Raw genomic sequence first — 22,078 nt, forward strand, 5'->3', positions numbered from 1 at the left:
ACAGCACCAGGGACCTGGGTTCAATTCCTGGCTTGGGTCACTGTCTTTGTGGAGTCTGCATGTCCTCCCCATATCTGCGTGGGTTTCCTCCCGGGTGTTCCCATTTCCTCCCACAGTTTGAAAGACATGCTGGTTAGGGGCGTTGGCCATGCTAAATACTCCCTCAGTGTACCCAACCTGACACTGGAATGTAGCAACGAGGGGATTTTCACAGTAATTCCATTGCAGTGTTAATGTAAGCCTCCATGGTAGGTAAAATGTTAGAATCTGTCATTAAGGAGGAAATTGCGAGGCATCTTGAAGGGAACTGCTTGATAGAGCAGACGCAGCACGGTTTCATTAAAGGGAAGTCGTGTCTGACAAATTTACTGGAGTTCTATGAGGATGTGTCGAGGGCAGTGGATAGAGGAGAGCCGGTGGATGTGGTCTTTCTAGATTTTCAGAAGGCGTTTGACAAAGTACCTCACAAGAGGTTATTGCAGAAAGTCAAGGGACATGGAGTTGGGGGTAGGGTGTTAGCGTGGATAGAGGATTGGTTGTCAAATAGAGGCAGAGAGTGGGGGTCAACGGGTGCTATTCGGATTGGCGGATGGTGAGTAGTGGAGTGCCCCAGGGGTCGGTGCTGGGGCCTCAGCTTTTTACCATTTATATAGATGATCTGGAAGAGGGAACCGAGTGTAGGGTGTCGAAATTTGCTGATGACACCAAGATTGGGGGAACGGCAAATTGTGCGGAGGGTGTGGAGAGTCTGCAGAAGGATCTAGATAGGCTGGGCGAATGGGCCAGGAAATGGCAAATGGAATTTAATGTTGGCAAGTGTGAGGTGGTCCACTTTGGTAGGAATAATGGTAGGAAGGACTATTACTTACGGGGCGAAAAACTGCAGCAGGCGACGGTGCAGAGGGACCTCGGGGTCCTTGTGCATGAGTCGCAAAAACCCAGCTTGCAGGTGCAGCAGGTGGTCAGGAAGGCGAATGGGATGCTGGCCTTCATAGCGAAGGGGATTGAATATAAAAGTAGGGAGGTCTTGCTGCAGCTGTATAGGGCATTGGTGAGGCTGCAGCTGGAGTACTGTGTGCAGTTTTGGGCGCTGCACCTGCGCAAAGATATTTTGGCCTTGGAGGGAGTGCAGAGGAAGTTTACTAGGCTGATACCGGAGTTGAGGGGGTTGAGCTATGAGGAGAGGCTGAATAAACTAGGCTTGTACTCGTTAGAGTTTAGAAGAATGAGGGGAGATCTCATTGAGACGTATAAGATGATGAATGGGATAGATAGGATAGAGGTGGAGAGACTCTTCCTGCTCAAAAAAGACACTAGGACTAGGGGGCACAGCCTCAAGATAAAGGGGGGGCGGTTTAGAACGGAGTTGAGGAGGAACTTCTTCACTCAAAGGGTGGTGAATCTCTGGAATTCTCTGCCCGTTGAAGTGGTGGAGGCTGCCTCGCTAAATATTTTTAAGACGCGGGTTGATGGGTTTTTGATGAGAGGGGATTAAGGGTTATGGGGAGAGGGCGGGAAAGTGGAACTGAGCCGCGACAGATCAGCCATGATCTTATTGAATGGCGGGGCAGGCTCGAAGGGCTAGATGGCCTACTCCTGCTCCTATTTCTTATGTTCTTATGTACTTTTACTTTACTATCAGTTGTAATCTATTGGAATAGTAGAACAGACTCAAGTTAGGAGGACAGCAGAGGGGAGGATGGAGGGATTGATGGTTGAATGATCTTTTTTGCTGTGAAAAGCTGTTTGGAAGGCTGATCATGCTTAGTTGGCATTTGCTCAGGTTAATATTAGCAGTCTACTTGTAAGATATTAATCTCCTATGATATATGGTCAGGAGTCGATATTTCCCCAATCACTATCTGAGGTTGAGTGGAGGCTCCAGTGTAAAAGGTTTTGATTTGATTTATTATTGTCACATGTATTGGGATACGTGAAAAGTATTTTCTTGCACGCCTTACAGACAAAGCACACCATTCATAGAGAAGGAAAGGAGACAGTACAGAATATAGTGTTACAGTCATAGCTAGGGTGTAGAGAAAGATCAACTTAGTGTAAGGTAGGTCCATTCAAACGTCTGATGGCAGCAGGGAAGAAGGCTTTGTTGGAAAAGATATTGAGCACCAGACATTCACTGTCAGACAATGCTGTAAACCCAGTTAATACCTCAAATATGAAGCACAATGTACAGCCAGCCATCTGTAACCTGCCAGATTCTGCAGTCAAAGCCTTGCACAGCTGCACATGTTCAGAGTAAAGAGAGAATTGCATTTGTTTTGAATTTTGAACAGCCACAAACAAATCCCAAACTGCTTCACTGTAATGTAGGAAATATAGCAACTAATCTGCACAGCAACCTTCCACGCACAGCAATGTTTAAGGATAAATGTTGACAGTAAGATGGTAAAAGGAATCAACAGGGTAAGTGGAGAGGATGTGAGCTCCTCTGGGGGAACTACAGAGCAGGAAGGTAGTTCTAAAAGTGATAGCTAGGTCACGTAAGAGGGAAATCAGGAAGCATTTTATCTGAGTAGTAGGAAACTGGCACTCGCTCCCCAAAAGGCTGCTATGGGTACAGCAGCAAGAAATAATATTTATATAGTGTCTCTAATGTAAGAAACCATCCCAAGGCACCCCTGGAGTATTATAAAGCAGAATTCGATGCCAAACCACATGAGGTATTAGGCCTGTGAACCAGAAACTGAGTCATGGAGGCAAGTTTTTGCAAGTCTCTTTAAAGATGAAAAATAAGGTAGAGGTCAGTGGAGAATTTTAGGAATCCCTAAGGAGTTCCAGAGCTTGGAGCCCCAGGTGGTTGAAGGCATGACCGCCAATGATGGCATGATTAAAATCACTCAGGAATACTCGAGCTATTGGGAGGTGATGGCCTGGTGGTATTAGCACTAGACTATTAATCCAGAAGCTCCAGCTAATGTGTTGGAGACCCGGGTTCGAATCCCGCCACAGCAGATGGTAGAATTGGAATTTCATAAAAATATCTGGAATTAAGAATCTACTGATGACCATGAAACCATTGTCAATTGTCAGAAAAACCCATCTAGTTCACTAATGTCCTTTGGGGAAGGAAATCTGCCTTCTTTACCTCGTCTGACCTACATGTGACTGCAGAGCCACAGCAATGTGGTTGACTCTCAACTGCCCTCGGGCAACGAGGGATGGGCAATAAATGCTGGCCAGCCAGCAATGCCCATATCCCACGAATGAGTTTAAAAAAATTTAAAGTGCGGATATGAGTCTTGTAGGGCTTTGAGATAACAGGGCTTGAGGCCATGAAGGGATTTGAAACAAAGATGATAATTCTAGATTAAGGCATTGCTTGACTGGGTATCAATTTTGGCCAACAAACACAATGGTGATAGGGGTCAAGACATAATGAGTTAAGACACGGGCAGCAGACTTCTGGATGACTTCAGGTAGAATTTGGGAAACAAGCCAGGAGCATGTTGGGATAATTAAGATTTTAGATGAAGGAGGATTTCAGCAGCAGGTAAACTTAGGCCGGGTGATGTTAGCAATGTTTTGGGGTCAGATGTGATGGAGATTGTGTGTGATCTGGTTCAGTCTCATTATTATCAGGGAGATGGATGGAATTGTTAGCGAGGGAACAGAGACTGGAGTAGGGACTGATGACAATGGCTTTAGTCTTCCCAATATTTAGTGGGAGGAAGTTTCTACTCACCTGGCACTGGACTTTGGATAAGCGGTCTAAAATTTAGCAACAGTGGAGGAGGCTAGAGAGGAGGTGATGATATAGAGAATCATAGAAATCTTACAGTGCCATTCAGCCCACTAAGTCTGCACCAAAAACAATTCTATCCAGGCTCTTTCTCTGTAACCCCATATATTTACGCCACTAATCCCTCTAACCTATGCATCCCGGGACACTCAGGGACAATTTAGCATGGCCGGTGCACTTAAGAAGTGGATGTTGTTTACCTTCGCACAATAAAATATTATGGGATGGATTAGATGCTAAATGTTGTTGTCACGATGAAGTGTCGAGATGCAGAGGTCATTACATTATTTTTTAGATAAAGAATTTGGGTCCAAGGTGAGTAATTGGAATTGAGCTATTCTGTTCCTCTGAAAGAGTAATCTACTTAGTGCAACTGCCCACATTTCACCATAGCCCAAGACATATTTCCTTTTCCAGTAATAACCGTAATTTCCCTTTGAAAGCCCTCATTGAATGGTTGAGGTTTTTGAGACAGATTTAGATTGACTCTCTTGTTAGTTAGGAGTGATGGAGGTGGGTGTGTGTGGAGGGGGGGGGAATGTGGATAGATGGAGGGTGGAAACTGAAGTTGAGGCCACAGTCAGATCAGCTATGATTCTGTCAAAGGGCAGAGCAGGCTAGAGGGAATGAACAGCCTACTCCTGCTCCTAATTTATGTGTAAATGTGTTCAGAGGAGAGTGGATTTGACTTTAAATAGAAACATAGGAGCAGGAGAAGGCTATTCAGCCCTTTGAGCCTGCTTCGCCATTCATCATGATCACAGCTGATTGTCCAACTCAATAGCCTAACCCTGCTTTTTCCCCCAAAATCTTTGATCCTGTTTGTCCCAAGTGCTATATCCAGCCGCCTCTCGAATACATTCAGTGTTTTGGCATCAACTACTTCCTGCGGTGATGAATTCCACAGGCTCACCACTCTTTGGGTGAAGAAATGTCTCCCCACCTCCATCCTGAATGGTTTATCCTGAATCCTCAGACTATGACCGCTGGTTCTGGACTCCCCCACTTGCAAGAACATCCTTCCTGCATCTACCCTGTCTAGGCCTGTTAGAATTTTATAAGTCTGAGATTCTTCCCCCTGCCGCCATTCATCCAAACACCATAGAACCAGAGAACACTACAGCTCAGAAACAGGCCCTTTGGCCCTTCCTGGCTGTGCCGAACTATTTTTCTGCCTAGTCCCACTGACTTGCACCTGGACCATATCCCTCCACACCCCTCTCATCCATGTACCTGTCCAAGATTTTCTTAAATGTTATAGAACAATGTTATAGAACCGGCGAACCAATCCTAACCTAGTCAATCTCTCCTCACGCATCAGTCCTGCCATCCCTGCAATCAGCCTGGATCTGAGACTGGAATGAAACTCCCCACTCTGCTAGCTGTACGGTTTGAAGCTAATTGATATATGTTTGGGTCATTTTGGCCATATCTGAAAGTACAATCCCATTGTGGGGAAAATGTTCATAAACAGTCCCTGCTTGTAAGTGGGGTGGGGGGGCCCATCATTGATTGAAGAGTTAAACTCGTGTTGGAGCTAATTCCCTCCTGAGGTTGGGTTTGGGGGCTCAAGTAAAGAGAGCTTCATTGCATTAAATCTAAGGCATATCTGACTTAGCAACGCAGTTAATATAGAGGATGAGACTGGATAGGTGGAAGAAGATGTGGGAACAGACTGGGTAAGGGTGATGAGAATTATTTAGTCACATGGAGAGTTAACTCTGGCTTGGGTTGAATGGACTGTTTCTGTGTTTGATTAGACAATGCTTTTCCCTTGTTTGGTTTAAATTTGCTGCTCAGTGTCGCACGTTTTTTTTGAGGCGAATGAGCTGCGGTTGGGCAGTACTGATTTGATCAGGAATCACAAGCTGTATCTCCCTTGCCCACAGCAAATTTCTATCTTAACAATACAGCAGTTACATTTTCTGAATTTAAAGGAGCAGCGCAAATTAAATAAAACTGTATTTTGACAACTAAGCAGTACATTGTGAATTATCAAGTATTATTTTCCTGTTAGCCTGTTACCTGACTTTGGTTTGTGTGTGTCATTGAATGCAGTTGATACTGCATGTCTGATGGAGCTATTCAGCCGTGATCTATCTTGAATTGTGGAGCAAACTTGAATGGTTTCCTATTTCTTTGGTTCTTACGGAATTGAGAATTGGTACAGGGTTTTTTGGGTTGATCCAGTTAGTTCAGCTGGGGAGGACATGATGCAGATTTTGTTCCTGTTTTGGCTGAGGAAGATTTTGGGACCTGCTGCCTCTGGTTGTCCTATTGTGACGTTAAGACATTAGCGATGTATGGAGAGCTATGGTCAGAAAACCTCAGACAACCAGGCAGCCACATGAAGATAGAAGGAAAAAAGGAAAATATGTTCTAGGGCAACACAGGATAAAACATGTTGGCATGAACTATAAAGGAACAATAAAGTTAGGGCTCTAGCTTTAGTCATAGGAGATTTTGTACTTCTCAAATTGAGAACAATCCCGGACCCATCAAACCACTCCAGGAATCTCGAACAGCAGCTGAGGGTCGTCACAAGGGGAATGATAAGTTGGGAAATATTCCCCACCAGGGAGTGGAGAGGAATAAAGGAGAAGGTCGAATCAGAGAATGTCATTGAATTTACAACTGAAAGGAGGATGCAACAAAACCAGTCAAAAATTAGAGTTGAGGAATTGAGAAGCTGCATGAGGAGTAAAACATTCCTGTTTGCCCAACTTCCAAATAGCAAACTTTCCGGGGAAAGACAAAGAAAACACCCCAGAGTTGTGGGGAAGTTCTCACTAAAGTAAAGCAGTGTGGTTATTAACAGGAGGAGCTATATGCCAATTGTTCAGATTAGCAACAATTTGCCTGTGGAGTTGTAGTGTGTTTTGAGTCCCAGCATCTTAGCAATGAGGCAACGGAGAAAAAAGGAAGCAAATCCTGCACTCTGGATCACACTGACTCATGGGAAGTCCTGCCCCGTGTGTCCAAAGATGTGGTCATAGTGTCATGGAGGTTTATAGCATGGAAACAGGCCCTTTGGCCCAACTTGTCCATGCCATACTTTTTTTTTTTAAATCCTCTAAACTAATCCCAATTGCCTGCATTTGGCCTATATCCCTCTATACCCATCGTAGCCATGTAAATAACTAAATGCTTTTTAAAAGATAAAATTGTACCCGCCTTGACTACTACCTCTGGCAGCTTGTTCCAGACACTCACCACCCTCTGTGTGTGTGTGTGTGTGTGTGTGTGTGGAAAAATTGCCCCTCTGGACACTTGTATCTCTTCCCTCTCACCTTTAAACCCATACTCCCCTAACTTGTCTATGCCCCTCATTATTTTATAGACCTCTGTAAGGTCACCCCTCAGCTTCCTACACTCCAGAGAAAAAAGTCCCAGTCTATTCAGCCTCTCCTTATAACTCAATCCATCAAATCCCAGTAGCATCCTAGTTAATCTTTTCTGCACTAATTCAATAATATCCTTCCCATGAAAGGGTGACCAGAATTACACAGTATTTCAAGTGTAGCCTTACCAACATCTTGTACAACTTCAAGACGTCCCAACTCAATGTTCTAACCAATGAAGCCAAGCATGCCGAATGCTGCTGTCACCACTCTGTCCACCTGTGACTCCATTTTCAAGGAGCTATGAACATGTACCCCAGATCGCTTTGTTCTATAACTCTCCCCAATGCCCTATCATTAACTTTCGTGGTCACATGGAAGTCCTGGGAAGACCAATGGCAGAAACCCGCAGCCCTGAGGAGAGAGAATCCTCTAATCGAGCAACAGCCAACCCCCAGTTAACGCCCTGCACCTGAACACAGACACAGATGCGATGCAATGAACGTGGTGATTTGATTTGATTTATTATTGTCACGTGCTAACATACAGTGAAAAGTATTGTTTCTTGTGTGCTATACAGACAAAGCATACTGTTCATGGAGAAGGAAATGAGAGTGCAGAATATAGTCTTACAGTCATAACTAGGGTGTAGAGAAAGATCAGCTTAATGTGAGGTAGGCCCATTCAAAAGTCTGACAGCAGCAGGGAAGAAGCTGTTCTCAAATTGGTTGGTACGTGACCTCAGACTTCTGTATCTTTTTCCCGACGGAAAAAGGTGGAAGAGAGAATGTCCGGGGTGCGTGGGGTCCTATATCACAGTTTGACAACTTTATATAGTAGTGCCATGACTAACCTTTGGAAGCATTTCACGATGGTGGATGTCACAGTCACTGGCCAATAGTCATTAAGGCACATTGCTTGTTTATTCTTAGGTACCGGGATGATGGTTGCCTTCTTGAAGCAGATAGGGACCTCAGATTGTTGTAAAGAGAGGTTGAAGACATCTGTGAATACCCCCGCCAGCTGATCCACACAGGATCTGAGTGCTCGTCCGGGTACCCCATCCGGGCCAATCGGTTTCCCTAGGTTGACCTTTGAGAAGGCTGTTCAATGGTGACTCCAGATACAGGTTCATCCAGGGTGGAGGGCATGCTCTTGCTGACTTCTTGCTCAAAACAGGTGTAGAATGCATTGAGCTCATCAAGGAAGGTGTGTTGGAGCTGGCGATTTTACATAGCTTCATCTTGCAGCCTGCTATGTCTTGCAGACCTTGCCATAGTCAGCGGGAATCAGCGTGGCTAGCCAGGGACTCTAATTTGGCCTGGTACTGTCTTTTGGCATCTTTGCTGGCTCCCCTTTGATCATATCTTTCGTGTATAGGTCAACATCGCCTGACTTGAACGCCTCAGAGACCTGCACTTCAAGCAGTGGATATCCCTGTTTATCCATGGTTCCTGGTTGGGGAACACACGGATTTGCTTCTTTGGCACACAGTCTTCTACACACTCACTGATGAAGTCAGTTGCTGTAGTGGTGTACTCGTTCAGGCTAGTTGCAGAGTTTTTAAATACTGACCAGTCCGCTGACTCCAAGCAGCCCCGTAGGAGATCATCCGGTTCCTCAGACCAACATTGCACAACTTTCTTTGATGGATTCTCCCGCTTCAGTTTTTACTTGTAAGCTGGGAGCAGGAGCACAGCCTTGTGGTCTGATTTGTTAAAGTGTGGGTGGGCGATAGAGCAGTGGAGTATATAATAGGAGCAGTGTTGGAGTAACTGTCGCTTTGAGTTTGTGGGCGACACCACTTTCCTATATTTACAATAATGTTGCAATTCATGAGTACTCAATTAGCTGTCAAGTGCTCTGGGACATACTGAGGTTGTGAAAGGCGCTATATAAATGCAAATAAGTCACTCTTTTACACACAGTGCCAACATGTGTGTCCAAAATAATTTGGACAGAACCAGCGGACAGAAATGACAAGGATCACCAGGTGAGAAAGTAGAAAACGTGAGAATTGAGTAGAAATGAAGACACTGGAGTTAGCAGGATAGAAGAGATGAGAATTTTAGTGGATAATAATAGCTGCTTTTTTGTTTGGATCTGCACAGGCAATGAAATATAACATTGGGATGTGATGTGTAGAGTGTGAGCTGTTGGTGAAAGATGTGTTTATGAATGTGGACTGGATCTTGGTGAGGTGGCAGCTGAAGCAGTTTGCTTTGAGCTCCAGTGTATAATCAGAGAGTTTCCAGAGCAAGCTACCAGCCTGGTTCCTAAACTTAGATAGCTGCAGAAAGATGTGCTCACCCTTGGAGAACTGGGTCATGATGCCTGTAAGTAACATATAGTATTTGTATGTGTGGGGGCTTTGGGGGCTCCCAGTTTGGGGGGGGGGGGCTATCCCCAGCTGGGGGAGTTGGGGAGGGGCTGACCCCAGCCTGGGGGAGAGGGGGGGGTGGTGTGGGAAGCTGTGTGTGATTCTCTCTGTACTCACACCCAGGCTCCAGCAAGGCGGAACTGAATACCATTGACGAGTGGCATTTATTTGATTGACAGTGAAATGGGCCAATGGCTGAGACCGGTCTGTGAGCAGCTGCCCAATCAGAGTGGAGGGGCGGGGTTTGGTTTGTAACATTCTGGAGCAGGGCGGTGGCAGTGAGACAGAGAGAGGAACCTGCAGGAGGGAGAGGGTGAGTACCTGTGTGTGTGTGTAGGATACTGGGGCAGGGGTACTACTGTAACCTTGAGTCCCAGGCTTAGACTCTGACCCCAGCTTTCTCCCAGTGTGCTTTTGCAGTGATAGCACAGTTCAGCTATGCCGTGCCATTGACTCAGTAACTGTTTGGAACTGTTCCATTGGTGAGTGTTTGTGGCCCACTTGAATTCTGAATCATCATGTGAGGCTCCTGTGAGCTGGGGAGACCCAAGCCCGTCACAGATAATCAGAGGCTGTTCTTTTCCCACCAGTTTGTAATGTAGTTAAACCAACTGAGTTTAATTTTAAATCTTTTGATGGTGCTGTTGAAAAATGCTGAAATACGAGAGCAGTTTGCTGCTTCCTTATTGTGCTGCAGTTAGGAACTCTGTGTGTGCGTGTGTGTTACTATCCTGTTGGGATCGCTGCATGCGTGTGTGTGTGTTACTATTCTATGCCCAAGAATAACCCTGCACAAATTTGCAAGTTTCCAAAATAACGATTGAATTTTCTCAAAGGATTTGTGTTTAATTTGGGAGAAGCTGTACAGGAACTCACATTCTTGGGATTATTAGTTTAGTAACGTAAGCATTGTATCTTTGCCTAATCAAAGCCAGAGCTGATCTGGAAGCCTGCAGCACTTTATTATGTGACTAACCCCTACCTCAGCATACTGATTTTAAAACCCTGGACCTTGTCATCTAATTTCTCCAGGATCTCATTGCAGTCTCTCTTAAGAACATAAGAAATAGGAGCAGGAGTAGGCCAACTAGCCCTTCGAGCCTGCCCCGCCATTCAATAAGATCATGGCTGATCTGTCGTGGCTCAGTTCCACATTCCCGCCCTCTCCCCATAACCCTTAATCCCCTCTCTCATCAAAAACCCATCAACCCGCGTCTTAAAAATATTTAGCGAGGCAGCCTCCACCACTTCAACGGGCAGAGAATTCCAGAGGTTCACCACCCTTTGAGTGAAGAAGTTCCTCCTCAACTCCGTTCTAAACCGCCTCCCCTTTATCTTGAGGCTATGCCCCCTAGTCCTACTATCCTTTCTGAGCGGGAAGAGTCTCTCCACCTCTATCCTATCCATCCCATTCATCATCATATACGTCTCAATGAGATCTCCCCTCATTCTTCTAAACTCTAACGAGTACAAGCCTAGTTTATTCAGCCTCTCCTCATAGCTCAATCCCCTCAACTCCGGCATCAGCCTAGTAAACCTCCTCTGCACTCCCTCCAAGGCTAAAATATCCTTGCGTAAGTATGGCGCCCAAAACTGCACACAGTACTCCAGCTGCGGCCTCACCAATGCCCTATACAGTTGCAGCAAGACCTCCCTACTTTTATATTCAATCCCCCTCGCTGCGAAGGCCAGCATCCCATTCGCCTTCCTGACCACCTGCTGCACCTGCAAGCTGGGTTTTTGCGACTCATGCACAAGGACCCCAAGGTCCCTCTGCACCGTCGCCTGCTGCAGTTTTTCTCCACGTAAGTAATAATCCTTCCTACCATTATTCCTACCAAAGTGGACCACCTCACACTTGCCAACATTAAATTCCATTTGCCATTTCCTGGCCCATTGGCCCATTCGCCCAGCCTATCTAGATCCTTCTGTAGACTCTCCCCACCCTCTGCACAATTTGCCTTTCCACCAATTTTGGTGTCATCAGCAAATTTCGACACCCTACACTTGGTTCCCTCCTCCAGATCATCTATATAAATGGTAAATAGCTGAGGCCCCAGCACCGACCCCTGGGGCACTCCACTAGTCACCATCCGCCAATCCGAATAGCACCCGTTGACCCCCACTCTCTGCCTCCTATTTGACAACCAGTCCTCTATCCACGCTAACACCCTACCCCCAACTCCATGCCCCCTGACCTTCTGTAATAACCTCTTGTGAGGTACCTTGTCAAACGCCTTCTGAAAATCCAGAAAGACCACATCCACCGCCCTAGACACATCCTCATAGAACTCCAGTAAATTTGTCAGACACAACTTCCCTTTAAGGAAACCGTGCTGCGTCTGCTCTATCAAGCAGTTCCCCTCAAGATGCCTCGCTATTTCCTCCTTGATGACGGATTCTGACATTTTACCTACAACAGATGTTAAACTAACAGGCCTATAATTCCCCGCCTTTTGCCTGGCACCCTTCTTAAACAACGGCGTAACATTAGCCGTTTTCCAATCCTCCGGCACTTCCCCGGAATCCAGCGACGTCTGGAAAATAACCACCAAGGCATCCACTATCACCTCCGCCATTTCTTTCAGGACCCTCGGATGCATTCCATCCGGTCCTGGGGACTTGTCCACAATCAGCCCCTCCAGTCTGTCGAGCACCACCTCTCTAGTAACAGTAATGTCATCGAGACCCTCCAGTCCTACCACCTTTCCATCTCTAACATCCGGCAAATTATTCACGTCCTCCTCCGTGAAGACCGAAACAAAAAAGTTACTCAAGACCTCCGCCATATCCCCATCCCCTACCACTAAGTCTCTCTCTCTCTCCCGCTCCCCCCAATTAATGCCTTTAGCCCTACATTCTTCTGAATATCTCCCTGGCCTGCTCTCCCTTCCTGTGACATAGTTTTGGCTTCAATGAGCACATTACCACGGTAACACCCCCAGTGGTAGTACAGGGGTGGGGGTGTCCTACAAGTGAGATGTCAGACCGAGTGAGTCCTTACCTGCTCTCACGTGGATATACGCATAATCCTACAGCAATTGTTAGGAGAGGAACGAGGTCTTTTGCCCCATGTCCTTGGCCAGTTTCTATCTCTCAACGAATATCATTCCAGAAAAATCCTGGTCACATCTGCTTGTAGGATGTCACCATGTGCAGTAGTAGCCACATTTCTGTACGATATCTGTGTGTTGGAATGCTGTGAGGGTGTGAAAGGAGTTTTATCTTCCAGCTATTTTTCCTCTTAAAACTTCAGTTATGCTTTTTGTCACTTCCTGAATGCCTGTCTTGTGTTCACCCATTCTCCAGAAATCTGCTGTATGAGGTGTAAGTGGACAGTGTTTGATTGCACACCAATGACATGCATTTGATGGAATCGTGGAGCACTGAAAGAGGCCATTCGGGCCATTGTGCCTTTGCTACATCCTTGGGACAGCAAACCCATGAGCCCACTCCCCTGCTTCCTCCCTCTAGCCCTACAAATTCTTGTCCTTCCTGCATTGATCTGCGTCCCATTTCAGAAGTTGCTCGAGTCCCTGTATTGCAGATTTATTGACAAATGGAGGCAGTATCTTCTATTTATTGCCCTATAACAGAGGTCGCCACACCCAAACCTGATCTCCCTGCACCACCCAGCTACACAGAGCAGCTCGAGTGAGTGGTTTAAGAAGTGACTCGGTGCGTTCGCTGGAAATGAGAATCTCTCGATTCTAAACCTGGCCCTGAGAGTGTGAGGGGCAGTACGGTAAACCAACTGTAAGCAGTTTAAATAAAAACACCTGTTTGTCGTTTCTAACACATCTCAGTTCTCACTTGTTTTTCGTGCTCTTAGGAATGAACCTTTCCAGCGGACATTTTGTGTGGGATTCTCTGGCTGTGAGCAGCTCTTCCAACAGACAATAGGCAGGGTGTGTCTCAGTGTCTGCTCACACATTCTTGCCAGTTACAACAATGTATGAACATGTTAAAGCATAAAGCACAGGAGGATATGTAAGAGAGACATGAATACACATTGCACAGGAGGACATGTACAGGGACACGCGTGCCTGTTGCACAGGAGGGCATGCATAGAGGGACATGCGTGCCTGATGCACAGGAGGGCGTACGTGTACAGACATGTGTGTGCAGAGGATGTCAGTATTATAAGCTATGGTGTGTGAAGTATAGCTGTTGTCAGTGTATTTCAGGTTCATTGTGTGTGTGTAGTTGGGTGTGACGATGCAGTGTAATACACCTACATTTTTAACATCTTTTTTGCAGGATTACTGCAGAGGAAGTTATTGGCTTTGAGAAACATGTTCTTCTGTTTATATTAATTTTGAGCAGCATCAAGATTAGTAAAAGAAATCAGTGGATGGTCAAACAAACCTGTACTGGGCCTTGGCTTTTTACTCTAGAAAATGATGTTATAAAGAGAGAGGTTCATATCCAGGGCATAGACAGATTGAGTGAACAAAGTTGTGGAAGATGAAGTTCAGTGTAGGAAAATGCGAAGGCACCCACTTTGATTTGACTTATTCTTGTCACATGTATTGAGATAGGGTGAAAAATATTGTTTTGAATGCTATCCATATATATCATACAGTACATAACTCAGAGTTGCCATGGATATACCGCCTCCCCAGGAATCAGCCTGGTAAACTTCGGATCAATTTGGTGTATTGCTTAATGGTAAGAGGTCAGTTTCTGTGGGAGGGCAAAGGGGTTCAGGTGTCCATTGCAGATCTAATGGGCCGGTAGAAAAAAATAATCCAAACAGCCGTTGGAAAGCTGGGGCGAAGCGATATTGAGAAGTGGTCTGAACTGCTGATCACTCACCGTCACCCATCAGTCAAGCTGGGAAAACCTGTTCTTGTTACCCAGCCCAGCAAACATAAATACCAAGTGGAATTGGAATAAAAACCCAGGCAGACATCACGTCCTGAAGATTCCCGTCACACCTCTGGTTTCAGATCATCGCGATTTCAGCTTGTGATTTATTATTGAAAGAAGAACCTGCATTTGCATCTCACTTGTCATGTACAGTCAATGAAATATATCTGAGGCGAGATCAGTGAAGGAAACACAGCACTGGATTTACACACAGCAAGATCCCACAAACAGCAGTGTGTTAATCACCAGGTAGCTTGGTTTTTATTTAGGGTACTCCAGAGCTCCCCTGCATTTTAGAACAGTGTCGTGTTTTTCTGAGGGCAGGTGCTGCCTGGGACTGATGTCTCATCCAGAAAGGTGACACCTCAGACAGGATGGCTCTCCCTTGGTACTGCACCATACTCCCTTAACGTGATGTGATACAGTACTGCATTAAGACCGACCATCTACCTGCTGCTTTGGATTGAGTGTGTGTCCCAGCAGCTGGTAGCTGTACTGAATTGCTAATAGAGACTGTCACCAGTGATTTTTTTTGAAGAAAAAATCAGTGTATGCTCTGAGGCATACACTGCACTCTGTGCAGACAGATCATGTGGCTTTATAAAGGAATGAATGACCAGATTCCATCATTCAGCCCCTCGCTTGCTCCATCTATCAAGTTAGGTCATGGCCGATTTGGATCCTAATTCCACTTATCCACCTTTTGGTCCCCATACCATGATCTTTTTACTGTTGCTCTACAAAAATATACTGCAGTCTTGAAAGCTCTCAACATCCATGTCCAGAGCGAGAATCCCAGCTTTCAGCTACACTTTGTGGAAAAGGTTCTTTCTGATTTAACTCCTGAATTATTCCCAATGTGCGCACACCTGGTTCCCAATGGCAGCTGGGAATTGTTTGAGGTATCACAGCACACCAGGATCTTTATGGGAAGATGCTTTCATTATAGCTTTGAGCTGGAATTGGTGATCTGTTACAGCAGTAACGGCGCCTCTCTTTTCTCTGTGGGTGCTTGCTTTAAATACCACTTCTACAATTCATTCTTGTCATGTGGGTGTTGCTGGTGAGATCAACTTATTGCCCAACCCTTGGGAAGATGGTGGTAAGCTTCTTGAACCATTGCAGTCCCTGAGGTGTAGCTACACCTGCAGTGTTGTCAGGAAGGGAGGAGTTCCAAGATTTTGACCCAGTGACAGTGAAGGAACGGTGAGATACTTCTCAGTCGGGTTGGGGTGTGGCGAAGGGAAACTTGCAGGTGCTGGTGTTCGCATGTGGTAGAGGCTGTGGAATTGGAAGGTGCCCTGGAAGGGTCAAGGCACAATGAAATCTGCACATTTGAAATATATGCAAGCTTGTATCAGCTGATACATAATATTATTGTTGGGCTTTCATGTGGCAGGAGGGTTTTATTGGTTGCTATGTTGTGTACTGTTAATAATAAATTCTCAATTGTACAACTAACTTTGTCTTTTCAGACCTGAAGCTGAAAAGAATTGCAGGCTGTGGATGAAGAGTGGGGAAGTGGAATTGTTCTTTGGAAGAGCTAATACAGATTTGATGTGCCAAATGCCTTTTACATTGGCCTTGGTTTCAATGAAAGTAGGCCAGCAGAGAGAGAGTTTTTGTATTGTTTAATATGTGATGGCAGGGCAGCTACAGCCAATGGATGGTTGATAATTGAGACCTTTCTGGAAGCTCTGAGCTGTGTCAATGGATCTGTTGACCCATGTCAAATCCGACTGATCTTTTTCAAAGACAGAGGCTGACGGGAGAAGGAACTGAGCGTTATTTGCTCTGTTGCTACTGAAGAAACTGTTTCTTCTGTAAACCACTTTGGCTCAATCAGAGCAGAAATATTTTGGGTTTGAGGCTGCGGGTAGGGATTGGGCAGTGTGAAATAGTATTTGAAACCAAAAGAGAAAATGCTGGAAAATCTCAGCAGGTCTGACAGTATCTTTAAGGCCTTTTAACGGAGGCAGACTGAGGGTCCGGGAACTGCAGAAAACCTTCGGCTTGCATAACTGTGTGCCAATCTGAGAAATAACGGCACATGGTAAAAGACATGTATGTAGCTTTAAGTTTTGAAATGTAATGACTGTAATTTTGTTAAGGACTGTAAAAATGTTTTTGTGCACTGTTTGCAATTTTTAGACATGTAGGTTTGCAATGGTTTAATTGAGTTTTTTTATGAATAGTGTAAGGAGAGAAAGCTGACGTTTCGAGTCCAGATGACCCTTTGTCAAAGCTGAAAGGCACAAAGTGGGAGATACTTATACTCCAGGGTGAGGGAATGAAAGTTGAGTCATAGCCACAGAAACTAGGGGAAAAGACTAAGAGGTGCTAATGGCAGCCCATAGAGAGAATGGACGGTGTGAATGGATTCAGATTCCAGCATCCACAGTAATTTGTTTTTATTAAATGGCATTTCATTTTCAGGCAATTTTGCATGTCTGTGTATCTGTATGAAGTTATGGGCAAAACAAGGGCCCATGGTTTTTTACGTGAATTTTTTTTTTCCCCTGGTTAATGCAGTGTTGATGTGGAGATGTCAGCGTTGGACTGGGGTAAACACAGTAAGAAGTCTTACAACAGGCTAAAGTTCACAGGTTTATTTGGTAGCAAACACCACTAGCTTTCGGAGCACTTGCTGCTCCTTTTGTCAGGTGAGTGGCAACTCACTCGCCTGACGAAGGAGCAGCAAGTGCTCCAAAAGCTGGTGGCATTTGCTATAAATAAACCTGTTGGACTTGAACCTGGTGTTGTAAGACTTAATGCAATGTTACCAATGGTTTGAATGAGCCTGGCAAGAGAATTGGCTGTATTTACAGTTGTGGAAAATTATTCGCCTGTTTCCAAGCATCTTTTTTATGATCTTTCTCTTTTCTCCTTAAGCACTCTCAGTCACTTCCCCACGATGGCGCACTGTGTGACAAAAGTACAATTGACCATTTCCTGTGAGAATTTGATGGACAAAGATGTTGGCTCAATGTCTGATCCATTGTGCGTCTTGCTTCAAAACACTGGAACAGACGACGGGTGGATGGAGGTAATTCTCCCTTTTGAGGAGCTTGTGGCTGTCCCGCAGTGCTTCAGATCAAATGGTGTGCTCTTGCTGTGCAGGGTTTTGTTAGAAGCTCGAGGCCAGTTTGAAATGAGTACGAAGGTGTGTCGCTGGAGGGGGTTACAGCGATTGGAGTGATTTGAAAACAAAGACGAAAACTTGAAAATTGAAACATTGCCGGAGCAAAAGCCAAAATGGGTCAGGAACATAAACACTTCAACCACACGCTAAAAACATTGCCTTTCTCTCATTAAGCAGCAGTTTGTTGCAGAGTTACCACTCACTCTTAGTCTAAAAGGTAAGAGTTGAAGTCCCAGTCCAGTGCAGCAGGACCCTTCAGCCAAACTTGTCCACACTGCCCTTTTTTTATAAATCCCTAAGCTAGTCCCAGTTGCCCGTATTTGGCCCATATCCCTCTATACCCATCTTACCCAGATAACTGTCTAAATGCTTTTTAAAAGACAAAATTGTACCCACCTCTACCACTACCTCTGGCAGCTTGTTCCAGACACTCACCACCCTCTGGGTGGAAAAATTGCCCCTCTGGACACTTTTGTATCTCTCCCCTCTCACCTTAAACCTGTGCCCTTTAGTTTTAGACTCCCCTACCTTTGAGAAAAGATATTGATTATGTAGCAGATCTGTGCCCCTCATTATTTTATAGACCTCTATAAGGTCACCCCTCAGCCTTCTGCACTCCAAAGGGAAAAGTCCCAGTTTATCCAGTGTGTGAAGAGGAATGTCACATTGTCCCAGGTCCTGTCTTTATGGATAAGACATTCAGCAAAGTGAAAGATGAACAGTTCCATGGCAGTGTGGGACGATAAGCGAGAATTTCTCCTGGGCCAACATTCTGACTTCAATCGCCACCGCAAGAAACAACCCCTGGTCACTGTCAGTTGCTGTCAGCAAATGTTTGCTGCGTTTGCTTCTCTAACAGCGATAACTTCAATGCAGAAGAAATTCATTGGACCCAATGTTCAAATTGAACATCTGTGAGAAATGATATCTAAATTCATGTTGTTTCTTTCTGATCCTGGTCCTTACGTTTGTGAAATTTGGCCCTTTAGTTTCTCAATGCAGGGAGGGAGGTTGAGGAAGGACATTATATAGAATAGGTTTAAAAATGCTGCAGGGCTTTTATAGATAACTGAAAAACTTCGATAGGTATCCAGTCTCAAATGAGACTCAACACTGCTCAATGCCCTGCAAGGTTATAAGGATGTGGAATAACTCCTTCAAAAAAGAACTGAATATCAAACTGGCAGTGAGGCTGTTAACAGAGAGATGATCACGTTTCCCTGGGAGCACAAGCTATTATCTATTCGCACATGAATAAAGTTTAAATTTATTTATTAGTGTCATAGTAGGTTTACATTAACACTGCAATGACGTTACAGTGAAAATCCGCTAGTTGCCGCATTCCAGCGCCTGTTCGGGTACACTGAGGGAGAATTTAGCATGGCCAATGTACCTAACCAGCACATCTTTCGGATTGTGGGAGGAAACAGGAGCACCCAAAGGAAACCCACAGTGATGATTCTCAGATGCATTGTGTATTGTTTGCAGGTTTGAGGAAAGCATATTAACAGCAAACCAAAAGTGATGAGTTGCATTTTAAATAGAAAATAGTCGATTGGTAGTACAAGACTGAATATTGCTGGAAAAAAAGGCAACTCCAAGCCTTTCATCATGCACTGATCAGTTCATTTTGCAAGTACGCTGATATGAGACACTTTGTTCTTTTTACAGTATAAATTGGTGCCTTTTTTCTCATTAGTCATCTTGCAAAGTGTCCTGATGTGTGCAAGGTTGGAATTCCTTATGAAACAGTGACTGAACCTCTCTTTGTCATAGCTATCACTGTTAACTGTTATGTTACTGGTTATCTCTGTCCTGCCCGTAGCATCAGTATCATTTAGATGGTTACAGCTTGCCATTTGATAGTGATGAAAGCTCAGGACATCCCAAAGCTTACAGCCAATGACATACTTTATTTAGTGTTACCACTGCTGTAGAGTTAGAAACACTGCAGCTAACTGGTGCCCAGCAAGTGCAATAATGAGATAAATGACCAGGTCCTTCGTTTTTAGGTCATGTTGAAAGTTAAATATTGGCAAGAGCATTTAAAAGAACACTTCTTACTCTTCAAGCATACCTTGGCATCTTTCAGAATCCATCTGAGAGGGCAGATGGGACCCCAATTTCATGCCTTGTATGAAAGGCAACATCTGAGTCCAGCCCTCCCTCAGTAATGGGCCTTGAACCTATCACCCTCCGACTTGGAAAAGAGAGTGCTTGCTACCCGCTGAGCCATAGCTGACTTTAGATAGAATGCAGGGCAGGGCAGACTTGCTACTCTGTCCCTGGTGACATGTTGAACATGACTAACTCCATTTGGTCTCTTGCCCAACAGCTGGCGCGAACGGAGAGGGTGAAAAACTGCCAGAGTCCTGAATTTGCCAAGAAGCTGGAGGTGGACTATTTCTTTGAGCGTGTGCAGAAACTGAAGTTTGGCATTTACGATATTGACAATAAATCGACAGACCTGAATGATGACGACTACCTGGGAGGAGTGGAGTGTACCCTGGGCCAGGTCAGCTCCTTTTGAGTGTAGTTTCCATTTGCTGCAGGTTGTTACAGACACAGTGCTTTTCCTCACTCCCTTACTGGGAATATTTACTGGATATTAGTTAAGTGCTGGGCTGGCCATTCCCGCCAGGTGGCGGCCAGAATGCAAGAAGCGTCTGCTTTAATTTCCTTTTCACTTTTTCACTTTAGTTGTTTTTCTCACCCGACCCGCTAATTTCCAGCTGTTTCTGAAGACGAGCGATTAATTTGAATGCTGCAAGTGTCTGAGGCAGGGACAGTAGCAGTGTTTGGTACAAAATTGGCTGATGAATAGGAAACAGAATAATGGTTAATGGATATTTTTGGGGGGGGGAGGTGGGGGTGGGAGGAAGGTTTGTGGTGTTTCCCAGGGATCAGTTTTGATGTATATTAATGATCTAGATCTTGGTGTCCAGGGAATAATCTCAAAGTTTGTAGATGACACACAACTTGGAAGTATTGTAAACTGTGAAGAGGACAATGTAGAACTTCAAAAGGACACAAACAAGTTGGTGGAGTGGGCGGATAGGTGGCAGATAACGTTCAATGTGAAGTGTGCAGTGATGCATTTTGGTGGGAAGAATGTGGAGAGACAATATAAAATAAGGGGTACAATTCTTAAGGGGGTGCAGGAGGAGAGGGAGCTGAGTGTACAGATGCATTGACCATTGATGACAGATGGAGAAAGTAGTTAATAAAACAGATAATATCCTGGCCTTTATTAATAGGGGCACAGAGTACAAGTGCAGAGGTTATGCTGAACTTACACAAGACATGAGTTAGACCTCAGCTGGAATATTGCGTACAGTTCCGGGCACCAGACTGTAGAAAGGATGTAAATGCGTGTTGGAGAGTGCAGAAGAGGTTTACAAGAATGGTTCCAGGGATGAGAATAGATTGGAGAGGTTGGGACTGTCCTCCTTGGAGAGAAGAAGACTAAGAAATTTGGTAGAGATGTTTAAAATCACGAGGGGCTGGACAGAGTAGACAGGGAGAAACTGTTCCTGCTGGTACAAGAATCAAAAACAAGAGGGCACAGATTGACAGTGATTTGCAAAAGAAGCAAATGTGATGTGAGAAAAGACTTCTTCACCCAGTTTTCACATAGCGAGTGGTTGGGGCCTGGAATGCACTGGCTGGAGCGTGGTGGATGCAGGTTCACAAACAAGGCATTGAAGATGGCATTAGGTCATGATTTGAATAAAAACAACATGTAGGGCTACAGGGCAAAGGCAGGGGAATGGCATAAAGTCATAATACTCATTTAGAGAGACAGTACAGACACAATGGGCCAAATGGCCCACTGCATGGCAGTGATGTGGATCTAATGGGGCCAGCGCTGCCAAAGAATGATTAAAATACAAATTACTATGCGGTGGAATGATGCCAGGAGTTGCAAGGAGAGATGGGGATTATTGCTAGTAAAGCAGTGAAGGCTGAGGAGAGATTTAACTAGAGGTTTAGTGATGAATGGGGATGTGGATCATATCAGCCATGACTGAATGGCAGAGTAGACTCGATGGGCCAAATGGCCTAATTCTGTTCCTATATCTTATGGTCTAGGTTATGGAAATGTGTCCCTTGGTTGAGGAGTTGGGAATGACGGGAGAACAAATTAAAATTACAATTATGGGCAACAGGAGAGAAGTCTCAGAAATGAATTTTCAAGCTCTAACAACATGAAATGACTGAAACAAACACCATTGCATTCTTTAGGGAAAGCATGGATACGTGTTTGAGAGGGAGTGCTCTGGGCAACAAGTGGGGCAGTGGGATTTGTGTGGGATTGATACACCAGCCATCTCATTGAGGCACTTTTTTTTTCCCAGATTGTCTCCAGTAAGACGTTCACTCACCCTCTGCAGTTGAAAAAGGGGAAGCTGGCTGGAAAGGGAAACATCACTGTAAGTAATGCCCCCTCGCCCCACTCCGTGCCCTCTGCTAATGCAAAGAGAATCCACATGTTTGCTTGGTCCCTGGCCTGCTTTGATCTCTAGTTGTGAAGTAATTGTGTGCATAGAAATGAAGGCTGTGTAACCTTGGCATTTGGATTATTT

At 45.0% G+C, this 22,078-nt stretch overlaps 1 protein-coding gene across 5 annotated transcripts in view; it reads left to right on the forward strand.

Moving 5' to 3' along the window:
• Positions 1 to 22,078, forward strand: part of cpne1 (copine I) — an 88,272-nt gene that overhangs the window by 46,505 nt on the left and 19,689 nt on the right. For 4 of the 5 annotated variants that reach the window (XM_080183504.1, XM_080183500.1, XM_080183502.1 and 1 more), the window contains exons 2-4: positions 17,243 to 17,396; positions 19,828 to 20,007; positions 21,851 to 21,925. In XM_080183504.1, coding sequence (XP_080039630.1) covers positions 17,265 to 17,396; positions 19,828 to 20,007; positions 21,851 to 21,925 — 387 coding nt within the window. In that variant the 5' untranslated portion in view covers positions 17,243 to 17,264. Of the gene's footprint in view, positions 1 to 9,726; positions 9,792 to 17,242; positions 17,397 to 19,827; positions 20,008 to 21,850; positions 21,926 to 22,078 lie in introns of those variants that run through there. The other variant, XM_080183501.1, reaches the window with a different exon arrangement.

This window comes from Carcharhinus amblyrhynchos, unplaced genomic scaffold (assembly GCF_965287045.1).
Source record: "Carcharhinus amblyrhynchos unplaced genomic scaffold, sCarAmb.v2.hapA chromosome_316, whole genome shotgun sequence".
Lineage (NCBI taxonomy): Eukaryota > Metazoa > Chordata > Chondrichthyes > Carcharhiniformes > Carcharhinidae > Carcharhinus > Carcharhinus amblyrhynchos.